The sequence below is a fragment of the Apus apus genome, chromosome 1 (genome assembly GCF_020740795.1).
Source record: "Apus apus isolate bApuApu2 chromosome 1, bApuApu2.pri.cur, whole genome shotgun sequence".
Classification (NCBI taxonomy): Eukaryota; Metazoa; Chordata; class Aves; order Apodiformes; family Apodidae; genus Apus; species Apus apus.
The window spans coordinates 153,877,799-153,898,736 of NC_067282.1; the positions used below are offsets into that span (position 1 = coordinate 153,877,799).

The following is a 20,938-nucleotide window of genomic DNA, read 5'->3' on the forward strand; positions in this document are numbered from 1 at the left end:
GATTGTCCCCCTGTCCTCAGCACTGGTGAGGCTGCACCTCGAGTACTGTGTTCAGTTTTGGGTCCCTCATTACAAGAGGAACATTGAGGTGCTGGAGCACGTCCCAAAAAGTATAATGAAGCTGGTGAAGGGTCTGGAGAAGAAGTCTTACAAGAAGCATCTGAAGGAACAGGGGTTGTTTAGTCTGGAGGAGGCTGAGGGGAGACTTAATTGTTCTCTACAACTACCTGAAAGGATGGTGTAGTGAGGTGGGGCTCAGTCTCTTCTCCCAAGTAACAAGTGATAGGGGAAGAGAAAATGGCCTCAAACTAGGAAAAATTTCTTCACCAAAAGGTTTGTCAGGCACTGGAAAAGAGCCTCATGTGATCTCCTCTCTCTTCATCTGTCTTGAGATGTTGCTTTGAATTGTAATTTAGCCGCAGCTACCTTAGAAATCAGAACCCCTTAATGCAGCAGATTTCTACTTGATGTCTGCGCTGAGCCACTGAGTCAGTTAAGGATTGGCTCTTACTATTGTGATGTTCTGCAGCAGAGAGTTCCCCTCACTGGCAGTGGTACATGTAAAGGAACATATTCTTTGCTGTGAACTGGCTGTTCTTTTCTTTCTCCCCATTGCTTGCCCCTTGTTCTTTCTCTGTTGGCTAACTGGGGAAGAATATGCAGCCTGATGAGAATTTTTCCAACCACAATGGAAAATATTGTTGAGAACAAGCCAAGAAATGTTGTCCAGAAGCTTTTCCAAAAATTTTCTTGCTTTATTTTAAAGCCCTACCACAAAGTTTTCACCAGGCTTCTTCTAACTTTGAACATTAGAATAGACTGGCTGTGATTCTTCTTCCCCTTCCAAGTGAAGTGGCTCTGGTTCAGAGCTCTCTAAGATTTTCCCAGCATGCTAATTCTTCTCTTCTCAGATTTGCTTTGACAGCAAACCCCGGATTATCAGCAAAGGGACCAAGGACACACCATCTGTCTGCTCCAACCTTTCTGCCAAACACAGTTTCCATGACAACAAGTGAGTGAATGGGTTTTTTTTGTGCTGGTGGGAGCAGTCTCTCACAAGTCCAGCCAGTTTAACTCCAGGGCCCTGGTCTCTTTCTTTCTTCCTCTCCATGGGTTCCAATCATAGGGCTGTTCAAAGCATGATAAAAAGCACTGTATGCTTCACCCTCTGTGTTTGCTCCTGGTGCTGAGGGATTATGAGCATCAGCAAAGCCCTTTGGAGTCAGCCTGAGTTTTCCATTGACTTAGTTTGCCTTTCAGTTTGGCCTCCACGTAAAGGTCAAACCAAAGATCCTCTAGCCCAGGATCCTGCCTCTGACTGGCTGGTAACGAATGTTTAGGAAAACAAGTATAAGAGAGATGTCAAGTACACAGTAATACAACCCCTTGTGGTTCCGGGCAACCTGAGACTTAGGGACTTGCTGAGCCATATGAGTTGGTGTATTTAATACATATTTTGAAATGTGTCTGATATCTGAACTTAGGCAGAGCATCACCCATGGGCTGAGGAGGTTGAAAATACCTGTCTAGGCTTGATAGGGTGGGAGGGCAGGGGCTTGTTTTTTTTCCCAGTGGAAGTCTGCCTCTCCCAGAGTTGATTTTCTGTGTCCTTTTCCTGCCCAGCCAAATGTCTGAAAGTCACACGTAGGGAGGAGGGGATGAAGACATCATCCTCTGGTGCTTTATGTTTCTCTGGCCTGGCTGCAGGTGTCTGGTCCACATTGTGCGTTCCACCTCCCTGAAATACTCCAAGATCCGCCAGTTCCAGGAGCACTTCCAGTTCGACGTGTGCCGCCACGAGGTGCGCTACGGCTGCCTGCGCGAGGACAGCTGCCACTTCGCTCATAGTTTCATCGAGCTCAAGGTTTGGCTGCTGCAGCAGTATTCAGGTGAGTGTGACTTGGTGCAGGGCTGGTGATGTGTACACCCCAGTTCCCTCCAGTGTGTATCCCGGGCCAGCTGAGAGGGGTTAGAGGATGATCTGGGAGTACTGAGAAGTTGTCACTCACTTTTGCATGTACTCACTCAGTCTCCTCAGGGACACAGAAAAAAGGGCCGAGGTGTTCTGCCAGATGATTTAGCCCTTTTCCCTTTGCATGTGCTGCTGCAATTTGCAGACCAGGAAGCCTTTCCCTTGGGACCATCTGCATCAGCTGAAATGACTATCAGGTAGGGCTGAATCCCCAGAGGTGGAAGCAGTTACATAAAGAGAGGCTGTGTATCTCTAGTTTCTCTAAACAAGTTCATCAAGGGTGGGAACTGACAAGATACTTAGTGTTTGCCAAAAAGGCTTTGATGACAAGCCTCTGAAGAGGCTATTGCAGAAATTTTATTCAGGTCACTCATGTAACGACTCTGCCACATCTGGCACATTCAGTCCTCTCTCTAACATGTTGCAGGGTTTCTCTTGTTGCTGCCCTGTTAACCAAGTAGATGCTGGTCCACCCACAATGCTACCTATGTATTTTTTACAAAGGGGTCTTGTTTAGTTCAGGACCCAGCCTGGTAATGGGAGTATTTAGGAGAGGAGACACATTATGGATGTTTCTCACCATTCTTTGATGTAATTGAGGGCAGTGTCTTTGATTCACTGTTCAAGTGCCTGTCACTGTTGTTCAGCGCCATCCTTGGCCTTGGTTTGGCTCATGAGGGACAGTGTTGAACAAGTAGCACACTGTGGCAAATGCCACTTGTGGCCACAGGAAATAAAAAAAGTTACAACACCAGAGTTGCTGAGACAGCATGTTGCCTGTGACCTGTAGGCCACCACTGCTGCCCTGTGTGCTTATGATACTAGTACTCTGATACATACTCTAGATATATGGTCCTCTGGGCATTCTGATACTCAAGTACCTTGCTCTTTTCCCCACCCCACTGTTGATTTTTTTTGTTGTGTTCTGTTACTGTTTTTTTTTTTCTGAAAAAGTTTCTTTGCTCCTTTGTCTCCTCCCTCCCTATTCATCCCTGTTCAGCCTGCAGAAGAAATATGTAGATTGATTTTTGCATCTTGCCTTCTTTACATGAAGAAGGGATTTCCAGAGGGGAAACTGAGGAGATGAAACAAGCCATGAGTTTTGCTGCAGAGGTGGTCAATAAGCCTTTTGCTTATTCCCATCCTTTCCAACAATGAGAGAGCCATCATCTTTCTGGATTTTTTCTGCAGGACTGTATATATAAGCCTGCCTTTCTTATCAGTTTGCCTTCCCAGACTGGTAGTTTATTACCTCTCGTTTTTGTGTAGCCCTCATTATGGAAACAGAGATGAAAGGCAGTTGTCATCATTCTCTGCGAATGCTTTAGCTTTGGAGCAGAGTTTTATTTGGACACCATTTGCTTGGCAGTAGGAAGGAAGCATCATTCATAGCAGCTTGTGTTTGAAACCAGTGGGCTGTTGCATTTCACAGTCATTTGAGCTTTTGCAGTGCATGTGGCTTTGCTCATGGGGATAAGGATTACATTAGTGGAGTAAAGGTTCCCAAGATCTGAAAATGTGGACAGACAGGGCTGTTCTCTTGTTCAGTGTAGCTTTTTGCTGACATATCTGCTGTCTTCCATCAGTGGAAATCACAGAGTCTTTGCCCTCCCTAATGATGTTGCAAAAGATGCTGAAATAAGCAATCAAAACATGAGCCTTTTGGTTCCCAGATAATCTCTTTTGGACAGTTCATGCTTTAGAGAGCTCGTGTATTGGGAAACATCTTCTCATATTTGGGAGGGGTTTTTTTCCCAACCACCACATTTCTAGATGGTACTGTTGGGTTAGTTCAGATTTCTGTGGCTGGCAGACAGCAGTCACTTGCTAAGAACTCAATTTAAAACTCAGTCTCCTGACAAGAGCTGTATATGATTCTGGCACTGGTTCTGCACCACAAGGATCACAGTCAGGTGTGCAGGATGGAGAAGGTGGGAGCTGCTTCAGCCCTTTCTCAGACAGGTCCAGTGCAGCTCATTAACTTTTTGCTGTGGTTTTCCCAGCTGAATAGTTTTTTGCCCTCAAAGTACAGATGTGTCCAGCTCCGGAATAGTTGGACACATAAGAGGGAGTTGCTGTTTTTCTAACTCTACACTGTTTCTCCTGGGATTAATGGTTAAGAAGGGGAAATTTCACAAGCAGCTCTGATCTGGGAGCATTACCAGCTATGCAGCAGCTGCCATTTTGGAGGCCTGAGCCAATGTTCTTGAAGAATGGTAAAGTTCCCAAAATGCTTTTCATCGTGTCCAAAACCCTGTGCAAACAGCAGGGTTGTTGCCTGGCAGGGACCTGGACTGCTGAAATCACAGATGGGGAAACTGAGGTCAGGAATGTTGTGACTTACCCAAGTTACACACAGCCTGAGCTGAGATGAAAACTTGTGTTTGCTGGCCCTTAAGTTCTGGAACGTGTTGGTTCCCAGATCAAAGATCGCATCCATGTGACATGCCTGGGGAACACCTCACTTCAATAATAAAAGCCATAGGCAAAAGCAAAGCAAGCAATTTTGCAAGCTCTCTGTGCTGGGGTGCTGCATCAAGGCCATCCTCAGCACCCCACCGGTTGTAGTAGCACTTAAATAACATGGCTTTTTTTTTTTAATAGAGGCCTCAAATTAACCAGACAGTTCCTACTCTTACTTTTCTCTTGCTGTTTAGTGCCCTGGGAATTGTAGCGCCCATCTAGCTGGTTGGTGCTGGCACTGGCTGTTCCCTCACTACTTAAGTTGGTCAGGAGCTAATTCCTTAGATAAAGTCTGGCCAACCCTTTTTCGTGTTGTCTGATGTTGCATTTCTGATTCCTGAAACCTTCCAGATCTTTCCTTGGTGGTTACATGCCAGCAGCTGTTCCTTGGTTGGTTTTGCACTTGGTTCCTTGCTACCCTGGTTGCATTTGGTGTTTGTTTGTGTTGAATTTCAACTTTCTTTTTCACCTATGGATTGATGGGCACCCCCCACAACCTGAAGTGTGTAACAGGCTAATTGATCCCAGCAGGGATTAGGTGAGACTTCTGGGGTATTGGAGATGCTAGATATCTTAGTGGGATATCTGATCTTCCAAGCTAATGGCAGAAACACCAATGTATGATAGATCAACAGTAACAAAGCATTATCCTCAGGGCTTTGGATAGAATCTCTTGATATGGTGTTGGGGGACAGTCTTGTTCAAGGTCTTGACCCTTAGTCAAGAATCATGATCTTGGAGGCAGCATCTGCATCCTTTGCAGACAGCCTGAGCAGAATGCCAGGTCTGAATGAGCCCAGGAGACCAAACTCTTCCCCTTTCATTTGGCTTGTGTGGAGAGAGGAGCTTCCTTAGCCTGTGCTTAAACATGTTCTGTGGTGGTTACCCTCACAACCCATGTCCTGAGATTCCTAGTGGGACTGTTGGAAGCTGTCAGCCCCACAGGGGTTCTGAAGTCCCAGCATAGGAACTCCTGCAATCCTTCCCTCCTTCTCTTCTCTTGGCCAAAGCAGGGTAGCTCAGTCCTCTCTCCTTTTATTCACAGGAATGACCCATGAAGATATTGTGCAGGAATCGAAGAAGTACTGGCAGCAGATGGAGGCACATGCCAGCAAACCAGCCAACAGCATGGTAAGTAAGGTACATCTTGGGCTTGCAGCCTGGTTTTGCTACCAACTGTTCCAGCACTTCACCCCTTTTCCTCCCACTGCTGTGTCTGACAGGTCCCAGACAGACTGGGCTGGCCATTGAGGAGGAGAACATCTGAGAGCTTTCTGGTGGCACTGCTGGTGATGAGCTTTGTGCCTTGTTTTGCAGCGTCGTTATCTGCTCTGTTCAGTGGTGGAATGAAGCCTCCAGAGCAGGGAGGGCACTGCACGGAGAATGGTGCTTTCTGTGACACTGTACTAGGACCATGGCCACACAGAGTAGGGACCAAGTGTCCTGCTGCCCTTTAGTGGCCAAGGGGCGATACAACAGTTTGAAGGACTCAAAGGTGGTATCTCATGACCCACAGAACTCCTCTAAATGCAGGAGTAGGTGGAACTTGCAGCTCAGGGGCTGTTGAGGCTGGGCAGAGATCTCAATGGTGCTTTGCCAAGAGGAGGCTGTGAGCTTTGCCTCTCTTTTTGCCACCAGTCTCTCAGTGTGAGAGAAGGTGCTTCTGTACCCTCCAGCACTGCCAAGAGCTTTCTTTGGAGAGGTCTGTTAGAAGCAATGGGTGCCTCTTTGTTTGCTTTCTTCCAACCTGTTGGCTACAGGTAGTGCTGCCTCAGCCTTTTTTTTTTCCCCCAAGGGGATGTTCTGTAGTGTAGGAGCAGAATCCACCCAGTGGGGACGATTCCCCAGCCCTAAGGTTGAAATAAAGCAGTTTTGCCTTTAGAACAGGGAGTTTTTTGTTCTTTAGTTACTCTCAGAAGATATTTCTGATGAGATGAGAAACTCCATGCCTCCTAGCAAGCTTTCAGGTGTAGGAGCAATTCTCTCCTCTGCAAAATGGTAGGGAAGGTCTTGTGACTCCATTGTGTTCCCACTTGACAGCTTGCTTTCCCCTTGTGGAGCCCTGAGCTTGTCACCCCTTGGACTTTGCCTTACTGTCAGAGCAAGGATGCTTCACCTTTGTCTGAGACCTCTCACCCAGAAGTCCCTCTGCAGAGACCAGCACTGAGTGCATCCTGTGAGCACCCTGCAGAGGAGATGTTGTAAAGGAAAGGGATCTGAGTCACTCATGTGGTGTGTAGCAGCTTTTTTGGCTAGGTTACTGGCCAGCAGAAGTGTTCTGAAGGCTGTAGGGTCTTGGGGAAAAGTGGGCATGGATTAGCCCAACAGGAAAGATGTAAGGGACTGCACTGGTGCTTGTAGTGGGCTCTGTGTCCACTGGTTATGCTGCATTAGATGGAGTCACCTTTGAGGAGATCCTCAGCAAAATATCTATGCAGCCCATTGTTGTAATCTGAAATTGCTGGGGGAGAGGGATGGGAAGCAGCAGTCCAGAGTAACCAAGGTCTCTAGTTTGCAAAACTGTCAGAATTGCTTAAGGAGTATGTTCCAGCCTCTCAGGAATCTGACAGGACAAGTTTCTACAGCCTATATTATGTGAGAACTGAGTCTGGTCTCTGCAGACAGAGCTGGCTGTGATCTCTTTCTGCCTAGTGTGGGGACAGAGGCAGCTGCCTGCATCTCCACAGTGAAGGAAGCTATATGTGAATTTGCAGCAGCTTGTGACAGTAGTTGGCTTTGTATCAGCAATCCCTGCCCCCTGGAGAGTGAAGTCTAGCGACTGCTTCTGTCCTGCCTGCCATGGATCCACCTGCATTTCCCAGAAAGCTCTGTCTTGCCATTCTCTGCACATAGTCTGGCGATAAAAAAAAGATAGATGAGCAGCTGTTTCCCTGTAAGCCTTGCAGCTTCGAATTCACCTTTGTCTGGAGGTGCTGCTGTTTGAAGAACAAGTTGTTCAGCAGGCATGGTCAGAGCTGTCCTCTGAAGCAAGTGGGATCTGAATGCTGAGCCAAGGTTTCGTTTCTGGCTGTCGAGGCTTGCAGGGGGCACAGGATAAGGGCAAGAATCATCAGCACCCCCGACAGCAGCTGTCAGGGGATAGACAGAGAGCTGCAGTTTGTGGGCCCTGTGGGCCAATGGCAAGGTCTGGTTGTGCCCCACAGATGCCTGTCACAGAGCTGGACTGCACTCTCTACCCTTGCAGGGCATGGGTTTGTGCGGAGGCAAAGCAGCAGCCTTGTTGGTACAGTCAGGAAGTGCCTACCAGCAGCACCATCAGGTGTCTGTAGGGACAGACAGCCTGGCACTGGCACTGTGCAGGGAGACAGAGTCAAGTCGGTCAGACACGTATTTGCAACAGCAAACCATGGCTTTGGCATCAGCACATACTCAGCCAGAGGGCTGTGCTCTGGGATGAGACACTGGCTTGCTGCCAGAGACCTCGGGGACAGGACTAACGTATCTGTTGAGAGATGTTTACTTTTGCCATTATTTTCTCCCGTCCAAGCAGGCTAACGTGACTCAGTTTTCTCAGCGTCTTTCCAACTTTCAAAGTTGGCTGCCTGGCAAAGACAACTTCCCAGGAGTGCTGTAAAAGCAGACCCCTCCTTCGCACCATCCCATGTGATCCTCTCTCACCCCAGTGCCCTCCAGTCAGCGGAAGCAAAGTCGCTCCCAGGGATTTTGCTGCAGTTTTGTCACAGCTGCCAGCTGGACTTGGTTAGTGGCTGGAGCTATCCAGTTGTGCAGACAAAAGGCAGGCAGCATACAGGGACCCAGCAGCTGTGGTGATGCAGATCAGGAGATTCAGCAAGGAGTGGAAGATGAAGATAAACTCCTTGCTAAACGCCTACCAGGGTTCTTGCACTTGACCCCACAAATATGGCCTCATAGAGGCTGCTGTAGGAGTGACCCCAGTGGCTGCAGATTGAAGAGGCAGTCAGCAGGAAAGACTGTTGTAGGTAGGTTCATGCCCTCCCATCACATTCCTAGGAATTGAGGGGTTTTAGCCCTCATTTTTTTGCTTTTTGAGGGCTAGTCTGTATTTACTTCATTAGCCAGCTACAGAACCCCCATAAAAACTGGCCTCAGAATTAGGAATTTAAGCATGGAGAGGAAAGTCTCTAATGCTTATTTACACACTTGGTTAGGTGGCTGAGTAACCTGGTCTTCTCATACAGTCCCCTGAGGCATGTGTCTTCTCCAGACAGCAGTTCAGTGTCCCTGAGAGGGGTTTCTGAAGTTGGGAGACATGAGTGGCCATGCTGGGGCCATTGCTTTCTGCAAAGCCTGAAGTGGAGAGCTGTCGTGCCAAAGACTTTTATTTATTTGGTTGCCATGGTGCATAGCTAACACTATATTGTCTGGCTTCATAGCAAGGGGTGGTGCCACAGCTCGAGGCACTTTTGCCTGGCTTCATCTGCTAGAACCTCATGTGATAATAATTTCCACACTGTTGGTTGTCAGCAGCCTGCCAGGTATGTGTCTTGCCTTTACAGTCACGTAGCAGCAACAGCAGCAGCTTTGATTTTTCACTTGGCTCCTAATCCCCTGGGAGCATACAGGCCCACTGGATTGACCAGCAGTTTGCATGCCTCGGATAAGGAAATGTATGGGGCTTCCTTTGGTTAAGAATTTATGGAAAAAACAGCCCAGATCACCAGGCTTTTCTTTTCTTGTGTCTCATCTATTGTGCCTTCTGGAGTCACTCAGTTTTTATTTTTGTCGGGTTGGTAGATTTGAGCCAAGTTTCCTGGCTGTGCCAAGAGATCTGTAGCCTGAAGGATTATATGGCAGATAATGTGGGGCTGATAAAAGGTGCCATTTATGTTAGGTTTGGTGGGTCAGTGGTGAGCTATAGTGTTATTTCCTTTAGAGACCAAGTGGAGATTAAAACTACTATTCAAAGGCCACACGTCTGAGAGGGAGGCACCTTATTGCCTTCTGTGGTATCTGGGGTCTCAACCCTGCTCATGCTGCAGCCAGCCACTTTGATGTGTTCTTGGTCAGCAGCACTGCTGGATGCCACCAGTAAGGCTGTCTTGCAGGTGAGTAGGCCATAGTCGCTGCTGCTTTTCAAGAGTGATGATGGTTCTCTGGAAGGGTCGTTTTGCTGGGACATCAGAGCAGTGATGGCCTCTTGTAGTCAGCACTGGCAAAGGTCAGCTCTCCAGTCAGCTTTTCGCAGTGATGGAGGACCTCTGTATGTCAGCTCTGCTTCTCCAATAGACTAGGTCTGTAGGATGAGTGGTTGTCGGTGGCTTATGCAGTGTTTCCCAGGAGATGCTTTGATTCTGCACTGCCTGTGCTTGCAGGTTTTGCTCTGCCAGGGGATGCACATAGGGTCCATGCTACTGCTAATCAATCACTGGCAGAAGTCTGCTCCTCAAAGATGTGGTTTGCCTGTCTGCTCGTGATTAGATTCTCAGGGTTAGAAATCATAGAATCAAAGAATGGGTTGGGTTGGAAGGGTCCTTACAGATCATCTAGTTCCAATCCCCTTGCATGGAGAGGGACACCTCCCACTAGACCAGGTTGCTCAAATCCTGATCCAACCTGATCTTGAGCACTTCAAGGCATGGCAGCTGGGATGGGCTGCTTATGTGGTTGTGACCTTTGTGCTTCACAGTCGGCTTGATGACTGGGATGTTGTTTTGGACCGTCACATACTCCTGTGCCCAGGTCCACTGGCATCCAGTCAGGTTTGCTTTTTGGTTTGGAAATTAACTGGACACTCCAGCCTCTTGTCTTCCTGTAGTGATACAGAATGCAAAAGGCTTTCCAAAAATTTGCTCAAAAAACACAAGGCAATGGTAATACGGGACTGGCTCCTTTTTTTTTTTTTTTTGCCTCCACAATCTGTTAGTCAGAATCCCAAACCAACCTTCTCATGGAGACAGGTAGAAGGCCAATGCAGTGAAGTGGCTGAGAGGACATGAAATGTGCATTGATGGTAGTACCTCTGTCCAGAGATGATTATTAACTGCCTGTGAAACCTGGTGCAAAGGAACGATGAAAGATGGTAAATGTGCCCAGAAATGGCTTGGAAGCATACCAACAAGATGACCCAGCTCTGACTTCAGTGTTTCAAATGCTAGACATGACATAAGCCTCATGGTCCAAAAGCAGGAGCGGTGGGTCCTGTGCTGTGGCACTGCCTGGCTTCCTCCCAAGGGGGCTGCCTCAGTTGTGTGACTGAGCTCTCTCCCAGGTCAGGGAGGGGGTTGTGGATTGCCCTCCCTGCTGGGAAATGGGGATTAAATACTGGGGCAGATCTCACAGAGCTTGTCTGTACATGGAGATACCCTGTGGGGGGTTCTCAGCCAGGCCTGGTCAGTGCTTGAAGCTGCCAGGCTGGCTGTACTTTTGGCCAGTCGTCAAAGCCCAGGAAATCATGCTGAAGCAAGTGGTGGTTTTGCTCCTGTCTGGTATCTCAACGGGCCACCAGCTAACACTAGCAAAGGAGAACGGGGCTGTCTCTGATTTAATCTGGCTTGTCTTGGCACACAGGCATGCAGGAAGCTGCCAGCATCTCCATAGCACTTTGGGAGGTGCATTTTGGCTCTGCTTGCCTGAGGTTGTGGTTCTCTTCAACAGGCTTCTGCTCGGACTCCCACGTCAAGTACCTTTGACCTTCAGATGAAATTTGTGTGTGGCCAGTGCTGGAGGAATGGGCAGTTGGTGGAGCCAGATAAAGACCTCAAGTACTGTAGTGCCAAAGCCCGCCACTGGTGAGCAATGCAACCTTCTCCTTTCCCCACCCCTCTTCAAGGGCAGGAATTTCACTTACCTTCTCCAGGGCTCCATTTGGCTTCTTTGGAAGAGGCTGTAAGGTTTCCTAGCAGCCTCTCACTGCTCAGGGTGTTTGTCCCTATAGCAAGTATTGCAGATAGCTGTTTCCCAGTTTCCAGCTCTCTTCTCTACTCTTTGCTGCCAGCATTGTGCAGACTGTTACTCCTGGTGCATTCAGTCCAGCTCCCACAATTCCCTTTTTTCCACATTTGCTATCATTTCTTCTTAGAAAGGTCACTAATATAGTTCTCCTCTGTACTTGTTTATACTCCTAACTGTTTGCAGATGTCTGTCAGGTCACTATTAGCAAAGATTCAAGGTATTCTGCTTCCTTTTAGATTTGTTTCCTTGACTCTTTCATTGCTTGGGTTGCTCTTTTCTGATGTGTCTTGTCTGTGTGCACCTCCTGGCTCCTTGGGGCCTGTGAGGATGTTTGGTTTGACAAAATCATAGAATCATAGAATGGTTTGTGTTGGAAGGGACCTTTAAAGGTCATTTAGTCCAGGCCCCTGCAATGACCAGGGACATCTTCAATTAGATCAGGTTGCTCAGAGCCCTCTCCAGACTGACCTTGAATGGTTCCAGGGATGGGGCATCTACCACCCCTCTGGGTTGTTCCAATGTATCAACGTGCTCATTGTAAAAAAATTCTTCCTTATGTTTAGTCTGAATCTACCCTCTTTTAATTAAAATTTGTTACCCCTTGTCATATTGCCATGGGCCCTACTTGTCCCCATCTTTCTTGAAGAGCAATATAAGCTGGGAAGTCACCATCGGGTCATGGAAATTGTGGCCCATCTCACTCAGGCAGCCTGGCAGGATAGGATGGGAAGGTTTATAGGACTTGACTTCTGATAACACAAGCTGCAAAGGCACAGTCCAGCATCCTATTGCAAATGTAAGACTTCTGTTGAAAAACAGACAGAAGCAGCAGTTGCTGGAGGCAGTGAGCAGATGAGGATTGCTTCCTGGAATGGGAAGGATAACACCTCCTAGTGCAGCTGCTGAATAGAGCTAGGGATTTTGTCCAGGGTATCTCCTGGTAATCACTTGCTGGAGCTGCAGAAGAATTAATACTTCCTGACATCTGTTCATAAGACAGTGCTTGTAATGACTTGCATTTCTGCTGCACCTTTCAAGCAGAAAATATTCCCAAATGTGTTTCAGGGATCTGATTGTACAATAATTGACTGTGTTGAAGGGTGGAATGCAGCTGGTTAGTAATCCTGGGTGATGCTGTGTGAGACTTGGGGTAGACTTCTTTGGCTTTATGAGAAGAGTTACCCCAGGAAATACCTATAAGTACAGGGAGAAATCTTACTTAAACACACTTGTCTTTCACTCTGTCTGTGGCTTCTCTGTCGCAGATGGGCATATCTAGAAGCAGTTGGATAGTGCAGGGACAAGCTGGACAGGAGGATCTGGTCAACTCTCGATATTTAAGGGTTTCTGAGGAAAACAAAACCTTGTTCTGCACTTCCTTTTGCCTCTCTTGATTTATTCTCTCTTCTTCAGTTGGACAAAGGAACGTCGCGTCCTTCTGGTGATGTCCAAAGCGAAGAAGAAGTGGGTGTCTGTCCGGCCACTGCCTTCCATCCGCAACTTCCCACAGCAGTATGATGTAAGCTCCATGCTTGATGTGGCCAGGTGCCCCTTCCATCCCACCATGATGCAGTGCTTTGAGGGCTGGTCCCTTGTAGACATGGCAAGGAGGCAGGCACAAGTTGGCTGAGGAGGAAGGCAAGGACAGACTGATCGCAACGTGTTCAACAAAAGGATGGACCAGGAAAAGGAGCAGCACCTGTTTAAATTACTCTACACATGTATGCAGGTTTCTGATGTTGCTGTTAATGCAGTCACCATCTCAAGAAGTGGCTGGCATAGAGTTTGGAAGTGAAATTTAAATCTCCCCTTAGGCCAGGGTTTCTCAATGTGGGTGAGAGGCGAGATGGAACACTTGGGAGATGCCCATCCCTGCCTTTGCTGTGGCTGTTCTACTGTAGATTGTCAAACTTGCTCCCAATGTGTTTTGAAAGCAAAACTACTCAGCTAAAAGCCATGTGCTATGATGAAAACCACAAATATGCAATCCCCAACCCCAGCCCTGAAATGGTGATTGATAGTTTGCCTTTCCCTTTCCTTCCTCCCTGAAAGGAGAAAGCTCCTCTCCCCCTTCCTTTTGGGATCTGCTGCCCCTTAGTCCATGGGCAGGCACAAGGCCACAAGTGAGACCTTGAGCAGGCCAGTTGCTCCAGTTGAAGTGGGGCAGCAAGAGATATTTACAGATGCTGCAGCAGGAGACGAAGGGAGCAAGTGAGTTGCAGCTTGTGCAGCAAAGCAGTTTGCCATACAAGTGTGTGCATTGCCTGAGCTCCCACCCAGCCCCAGCCAGAGAGGAACAGCATCGTCTCTTCCCCCCAATGTGTATGGGCCAGTTGGTCTCCGCACTGCTGTCCTCCTCTGGTGACAGGACCAGGGAGAAAGAACAATTAGTAAATACGATGCTTTAAAAGCTTCTCATTCTCTCTGGCAGTGACGCTGTTGGTAGCTGTGAAGTTGTGTGCTAGTGCAGTCAAAGCCACCCGTAAGGCTACTCTTCACCCTCTTGGAGATGGCTGGAGAATGAGTCACCTCTGGGGACGAGCAGCTTGACCAGCAGGAGACACTGTTGGGCCGGTTCAGGTTGCTCCATGCTGTCTTGCCCAGGGCCCACTATGCACACCTGCACTGGGTTGCTGATGGAAATGACAAGAGACCAGATGCTGAACTGAGGTGCCTGCATCTCTCTAGGGAAAACCTAACCTAGACATCATCAAGAGCTTGAGGAAAAGAAGCATGGAGTTAATGGCATATTAAATGTCCTGTTTGTGAGCTCTCCTGTGTGCAATTTGATGCCCCAGGTGGTTTTTTGAATTCACTTTCCCCTCTAGTAAGGAGAGTTTGTGCAGATGCTAAATTTTGCTCTTTGTCTTTTAACAGTTGTGTATCCATGCACAAAATGGCAGGAAATGCCAGTATGTGGGCAACTGCTCCTTCGCTCACAGCCCTGAGGAGAGAGACATGTGGACCTTCATGAAGGAAAATAAAAGTGAGTGGGGGAAACATGGGCCAGGGAGTCTGGGGAGAGGGAAGAGGATGTTTGGGCACTGGATGCAGGGTCTGTGAAGACGTAGTCTTGACAACAGAGAATGGAGTTGGATAGAGCTGGTTCCATGAACATAGCTGAGACTATGGGGCAGGTCTGTCCACAGTAATTTAGATCTGCTTTTGTCAGAAATCTGCACGCATATCTTGAGTCCCTCACTCTGGGACTACTGCACATTGGTCCCATGTCTTGCATTGCTCCATTGCTGCCTTCCCTTTCTGCAGCTCTTTGAATCCACCCTGCACTGTCCCTCCAGTTTCCTGTACTGCCCCACGCCTGGCTCCACATGGAGCTCTGCCAAAGCACCAGTCCTGACCTGTAGCTGCTCCTGTATCTTTCCTGTCTGTCTTGTATCTGCCTTGGCTTTCTTGCCCATTTCTGCTCATAGCCCTTGCTCTTGGGCTGTGGCACTCCCTGCTCATGGCATTGTATGCAAAGGGGTAGATTTGAGATCCTGAATGAGAAATCATTGGGTGGTGCCTTTGTGGAGGAGCTTGTCTGGAATTAATTATGCAGGCTCCCAGCTTACCTTTTAGGGGGAACAGGCCGATTGCCCATGTCCTGGATAGCCAGCACTCTGGCAGCAATCCTTGTTTATAGAGACTTGGATAAACAAGTGTAAATAAAAAAAATACTCTCTTTGTAAGGCCCAGTTGTCCAGGTGCTCACCTAGCTCTGTTGGGAGATGCTGGAAAGCTTGAAGGGTTTCAGCCTGCCCTGAGTTAGTTTGGTCTTAATGCTTGGATGGGAGGGTCTTTCTCACTGCTTGGCCAAATGCTGTTATTTGTTACAGTTCAATTCATTTCATTGCTGAGGCCCTTAAAGCACAGCAGACCAGTCAGGGTGTGTTTGCTCCAGCATGAAGGTGAATCTTCAAACAGCAGTGTTGTTTCAGTTTGGGGGAATTTGCATTCATTATCCCCAATTGCCTTGAATTCCTCAATTACCCATTTAGCAAGGAGTAAATCACTAACGCATCACGCTTACAGCATCACGTCGGTGTCTGCAAACATTTATGTTTCCATACCCTCTCTCAGGAGGCTCATGGAAAGGTAGATGTGCAGTCAAAGCTTCCACCCAAATTTTTCCTTCCCACTGGTATGCTGAGTGTGTTTCAACAAAAAGCACCAAGAGACATCAACTGCAGTCATCTGGGCAGGTTTTGAGCTTGGGGCAAGCTATCATTAGGTCTTCCTCCCCAGCCTCTGCCTTAGCTCCCTGGCTGGAGTGAGATGTCTGCTGAGGTCAAGCAGAATGAGGCCTGATGGAGAACTGCCTTGTGAGGTGAAGTCCATGGAGGTCTTAGGGCATTTTCACTCATTCCTGAATACTTTGTGTTTCTGCTATCGTGGTTGCACCTCGACTTACAGAAGACACCTTGCCACACCAGGTGGAGTGGTGTGAATTTGGTTCCTCTCCCCAGGGCCCTCATTTGAGGAGGTGACATCGAGCCTCCTGAGCACAGGCCTTCAGCCTGATGGCAGGTGCTGCTGCATTGGAGAGGGGTGGGAAGGGCTGTCCCAGGGTTCATCCTTTTCCCAGAGTTTGTTGATGGTGCAGGAGCTTGTGTGAGTGACTTCACAGGTGACCTTTGTGCAGTTCTAGATATGCAGCAGACCTATGACATGTGGCTGAAGAAACACAATCCTGGGAAGCCTGGAGAGGGGACACCGCTCACCTCACGAGAAGGGGAGAAACAGATCCAGATGCCCACTGACTATGCTGACATCATGGTAATCAGCTGATCTCTTGCCCTTCATCCTTCCTCCTCCTCAGTGCTGACAGCCTGACTCTCTCCTGTGCTCCAGGTGTGAGCTAGCAGGGACTGCATTGCTCTTATGGGAAAGAGCCTGTGGCAGTGTAGGTTAAATGGACAGCTTGGAGAAGCACAGATGAGGTGGGAAGAGATTGTCCTAGGGTCAGCAAGGCTCTGCAATGGCTTTTCTGTTAATCCTTGGGTCAGTAGGAGTCTACCTTAGGTTCCCTTTTGCGTGGGCTCAGCCTCTCCCCAGGGTTCCTGCCTGCTCCTGGGAAAACTGGCAAAGCTCTTGCTGGTCTGTAGGAAAAGAAGGAGAAACTTTGAGAAGAGCTGACTCAGGAGCACAGAGGCCTGGGGAAACCAGAGGCAGGTGTGTCTCCTCAGCCCAGGTGACTGATGGAAGGGTTTGTCTCCTGCAAAGTCCTGCATTTCCTGTGCATCTGGGGGCCTGGCAGTCAGACCCCACCTGGGCCATCAGCAAGGGCAGGGGATCCACATCAGTCGACTGTGCTGCCCCATTCTCTGAGTCTGTTTGAGCTGCAGGTAGACATGGACAGAGCATCTCATCTGCTCCCCCTTAGTGGCAGCACAATGCCCTAAAGATGACATGGCAGGGAGGTGCAGGAGGTCGTAGACTGAGTGGAGCTTCCAGGATGCTCTGGCAGGAGAGGAGGAGAGGCAGTGCCAGTACGGGGAAGGCCGATGAGGGTGACTGTCAATGCACTGACTGGCCCTTTGCCCTGTCTGCACTGGTTAGATGGGCTACCATTGCTGGCTCTGCGGGAAGAACAGCAACAGCAAGAAGCAATGGCAGCAGCACATCCAGTCGGAGAAGCACAAGGAGAAGGTCTTCACCTCAGACAGTGACTCAAGCTGCTGGAGCTACCGCTTCCCCATGGGTGAATTCCGGCTCTGCGAAAGGTACCGTTGCCTCATCTACCTCCTGTGCTGCTGCTGCAGGGACGGGGCAGCAGGCCCAGGGCCTCTGTCATCCCTCCCCCCGACCTTCATCACCTCCTCCTCTCACAGAGTCCCCAGGGACTTCTGCTTGGAGGAGGAGTGGGGTGATGTGACAGGATAGGATGATGGTAAGGCTGCTGTTGGACCCCAGAGGTGCTCAGCCAGACTACTGACTGGTAAAAATACAGTCCCAAGCAAGTGTCTTTAGATAAGGGAAGCAAGCTTCCTGTCTGTGCCCTCCATAGCCAGGGTGTTCTCAACAGTTGGTTTGGCCCAATGCTTCGGGGAATCCCAGATGCTTTATTAAATGATTTCAACGTCTCGCACCATCTGAATCAGTGCCTTGAGGTGTCTTCAGAAAGCTTGCGATGGTTAGAAATGCTGTTTTGGTTAGAGAGAAAGGTCTGTCTCTTGTGGCTGTTACCTGGCGTTTCCTGTCTTGTGTGGTGGTTTCTCCTCACCCCTGCTGGTCCAGTTCCAGCTCACATTGTTTCATTCTGTTGACTGAATCCCCTCATAGAAGCTGCTGTGTTCACTGCTCTGTTTCCATGCCCAGCCTCCGTGTTGTCTTCCCTGGCGGCAGGTGGGTTCATAGGAGAATTGCTTTGTTCTTAGAAAGGAGGGTTCGCAGCATGTTTCAGCAGGCCCCAAGCGAGTATCCCAGCCAGGGAGCTCAGACCCCTGTCCTGGGGTTTCCCTCCTGATCCTGATCGTTGTCCTGGCAGGTTCCAGAAGAGCAAGGCCTGCCCTGAAGGAGAGGAGTGCCGCTTTGCCCACGGCCAGGACGAGCTGACCGAGTGGCTCGACCGGAGGGAAGTGCTGAAACAGAAACTGGCCAAAGCCCGCAAGGACATGCTGCTCTGCCCCAGGGACGACGACTTCGGGAAATACAACTTCCTGTTGCGGGATGACGTGTAGTAAGGAACAGGGGGGGAGCCTGTCGGCTAGAGAAACACAGGGCGGGTTTTCCAAGAGTGGCAGTAGCAGGGAGAGCGAGATCTGTGTCTCGCAAAGAGAACTTTGTATTTTCTTTCATTTTATGATTATGAGATGATGATTTATTAGTGGTGAATGAAATCATGAATTTGATTCTCCTTGGCCAGCGAACGCCATGCTCACTGAGTTTGTGATCTGTCTTTGCTCTCTTCTTTCCCCCTTCTTTCCTCTCCCATCTTTTTGTTTTCTATGATTCATTATATGTCTTTCTCAGTGTGCAACAGGTATTCAGGGTGGGTAGTTTTGGTTCAGTTTTTTGGCTGGTGCAAATAAGACTGAAGGCATCTAGAAGGTGTATTTGGAGACTGTGACACACCCTGTGTCACCGTACTCCACGCAGCAGTATCAAGTCAGGAAGAAGGCTGTAACCAAAAGAAGCCTGTGTGTCTGTGTCACCTTGTGTTTTGAAGACAGGGAAGTATTAGGGTTCCCTTCTTGCTCTTTAAATGGCTTGTGTTACTAGTTATTTAGAGCTGCATTTTTCTGTGCACTGCCAGAAGAACTGGGTGGGGACCTATTTAAAAGGAAACCACCAAGCAGCATGAATGATGTTTCCCTGATGGGAATCCAGCTGAAAGGGCATTTAGAAGCACTGGAGGTCCAGCCTTCTCTTCCTTGGAGCTGGGGCAGGGAGCTTGTGGACACATAGTGCAGCCAGGATGAGACACAGGGCAGGGACCGTGGTGGACGGTGAGCAGCACAGTGGGACCCAGCCATGTGCCTGCTCCTGTCCCACCTAATGCATGCCATGATGGGGAAACAGTGATCCTGAGTTCTGGGCCAGAATTTTTGGCTTTTATAGTGACAGCAGTGAGGGGCAGTACTGCTCTGTATGCCAGCTTTGTCCTTTCTGGTTGTCTCATCCTGTAAGCAGTAAACATGCTTACATGATGAGATCTACAGATCTGCAGTGCTGTGGGGAAAAAGAGTGACCAATGCAGTATCAGACTTGGCAGTTACTGAGTTGTCAGGTGCTGTATTTCCTCTTCTGTCCTTCACTGTAGCTGCCTGGATTGCACCTTCTCCTGGTGCTCCTTGTGCTCAGCTGGTCAACTTTATAAGCAGAGAGAGACAAGGGAGGAAGTAGGCATCAGCTCCTGAGTTTTGCACTGCTTGGGCAGAAACACCAAGGAAGCCAATCCGGATTGGGCACGTTGGAATGCATTTTTATTTTTAAAACAAATCTGCATCTCTACTGTGACTCTAGCATTTGCTGTGCCATGAATTCTCATATAACTTGCTTAGGTTACAAAGTGGATTGTTGTCCCCTCTCCCCGTCTCTGTGGGGAGAGGGCGAGCGTGCGTGAGGTGAGGGAGGCCCAGAGTCATGTGGGTTGCATCAAGTATCTCTTTTTGTTTTCCCTGATATGATAACCTGGTCTGTGGTGTTGCAGTACTTTGTCACCAGACTTGTTTTAGTGTGTATATATGTAACCCCTCCCATGAAGCATATATACACAGGTATTAAATATATCGCTCTATATAATATTATATGTGTGTGGTATCGAAAGAATCCTTTAAATGAGGGTAAAGGAAAAGGACTCAGGCCAGGAAACGCAGCATCTCCAGTTTAAATGTGAAGACTTTTATTTGGGTTAGGGAAAGGGAAATAACAAAGAAGGGAGGGTTTAATATAGATAGGTATGAATTTTGAGATGGGACAGGTTTCCATGTTCACATTTTTGAAACCTCCTGGGATGTCCTCGCAGTCCCATCTCAAGTGAAAGAGTATTATACTGCTAACTAGCCAGTAAAGTTTTAATGATAAGGCTTTGCTTATATTATTTAAAGGGACATTGTGAAAGGCAGGAAGCTTCTCACTTGACTTCCCAGGCTCACTTTATCAAGCCAAGAGGGTTTTCTTCAGCAGGTTACATACTCTCAGCACTCGCAGCTCTACAACAGATAAGCCACAAGTTGTAGGGCTGCTTTAGTGGTGTGTTCACAAGATCCTGTGATAACTCATGCTTTTCTTCATTGATGTGAGGGGAAAAGAATATTTTGCAGCACAGAACCAAATCTGAAGGTTATTAACAAAAGAAGTGATGTTTTAATTTTATAACATTAGAAGAAAATCTCATATCCTGTAAAATAACCATGCACACACAGAGTAGAGACTGATTCAGATCAGCTTGTTAAATGCTGAAGGACTTAGTGAAAATCTTTTTCCAAATCCTCAGGTAGGGGCAGGGATTTAAGTGATGCTGGTGTGGGAGTTAACTTGGCCTTTACACAGGGAAGTAAAAAACCAAAAAATACCCTACTTAGTTTGTATGAAACTGTATGTCAAAAATGGATGGGTTTTAGCAAGTGAAAAGTAAAGACAGCAAGGGGATGCTGCAGTTCTGAGCTGGGTAGTAATGATTTTGAGTCCTTTAATATGTCTTTGTATTAATATAATTTAAGAATACCACGCTTTACTATTAAAAAATAACTTAGTATCTTTCATAAGGTTTAGTATCAGGATAATAATGTAGATGTTTTAACAACATTTTTTTGTTCTTAAATAAAAAAAAACAACAAACCAAACTTGCTTCTTTTAGCCTTTGTAATAGAAAATAAAAGTGTGCACTTTAAACCCTCTCCTGTTCCAGAGTGTGTTTGCATTTTTCAAATAGCCTGCAAAGGCTTTTTATCTTGGTTTCAGGTTCCCATGCTGTAAGGAGGGAAGCAAAGGGAGGACTCCAAGCATTGCACTTCTTTTTCTTTCTGCCACCCTTAACTATTATCCACTGCTCTTCTTGCTGAGTGGAAAATTGCCTGTGTGTGCATTAACAACTCTGCAGTTCATCATCAGATGCAGAGTTCTGGTGAACTTCAGGTGTGTTTAAGATTTTTTTGTTTCCCCAAA

General features: G+C 47.9%; 1 protein-coding gene across 8 annotated transcripts in view; it reads left to right on the top strand.

Moving 5' to 3' along the window:
- ZC3H7B (zinc finger CCCH-type containing 7B) overlaps nucleotides 1-20,670 on the top strand; it is a 49,598-nt gene extending 28,928 nt beyond the window's left edge. For all 8 annotated transcript variants that reach the window (XM_051614874.1, XM_051614895.1, XM_051614930.1 and 5 more), the window contains exons 15-23: nucleotides 912-1,012; nucleotides 1,708-1,889; nucleotides 5,481-5,566; nucleotides 11,033-11,166; nucleotides 12,743-12,848; nucleotides 14,207-14,315; nucleotides 15,972-16,105; nucleotides 16,889-17,052; nucleotides 17,817-20,670. In XM_051614874.1, the coding sequence (XP_051470834.1) occupies nucleotides 912-1,012; nucleotides 1,708-1,889; nucleotides 5,481-5,566; nucleotides 11,033-11,166; nucleotides 12,743-12,848; nucleotides 14,207-14,315; nucleotides 15,972-16,105; nucleotides 16,889-17,052; nucleotides 17,817-18,009 (1,209 nt within the window). In that variant the 3' untranslated portion in view covers nucleotides 18,010-20,670. The remainder of the gene's footprint in view (nucleotides 1-911; nucleotides 1,013-1,707; nucleotides 1,890-5,480; nucleotides 5,567-11,032; nucleotides 11,167-12,742; nucleotides 12,849-14,206; nucleotides 14,316-15,971; nucleotides 16,106-16,888; nucleotides 17,053-17,816) is intronic.
- The last annotated feature ends 268 nt before the right edge of the window (nucleotides 20,671-20,938 follow it).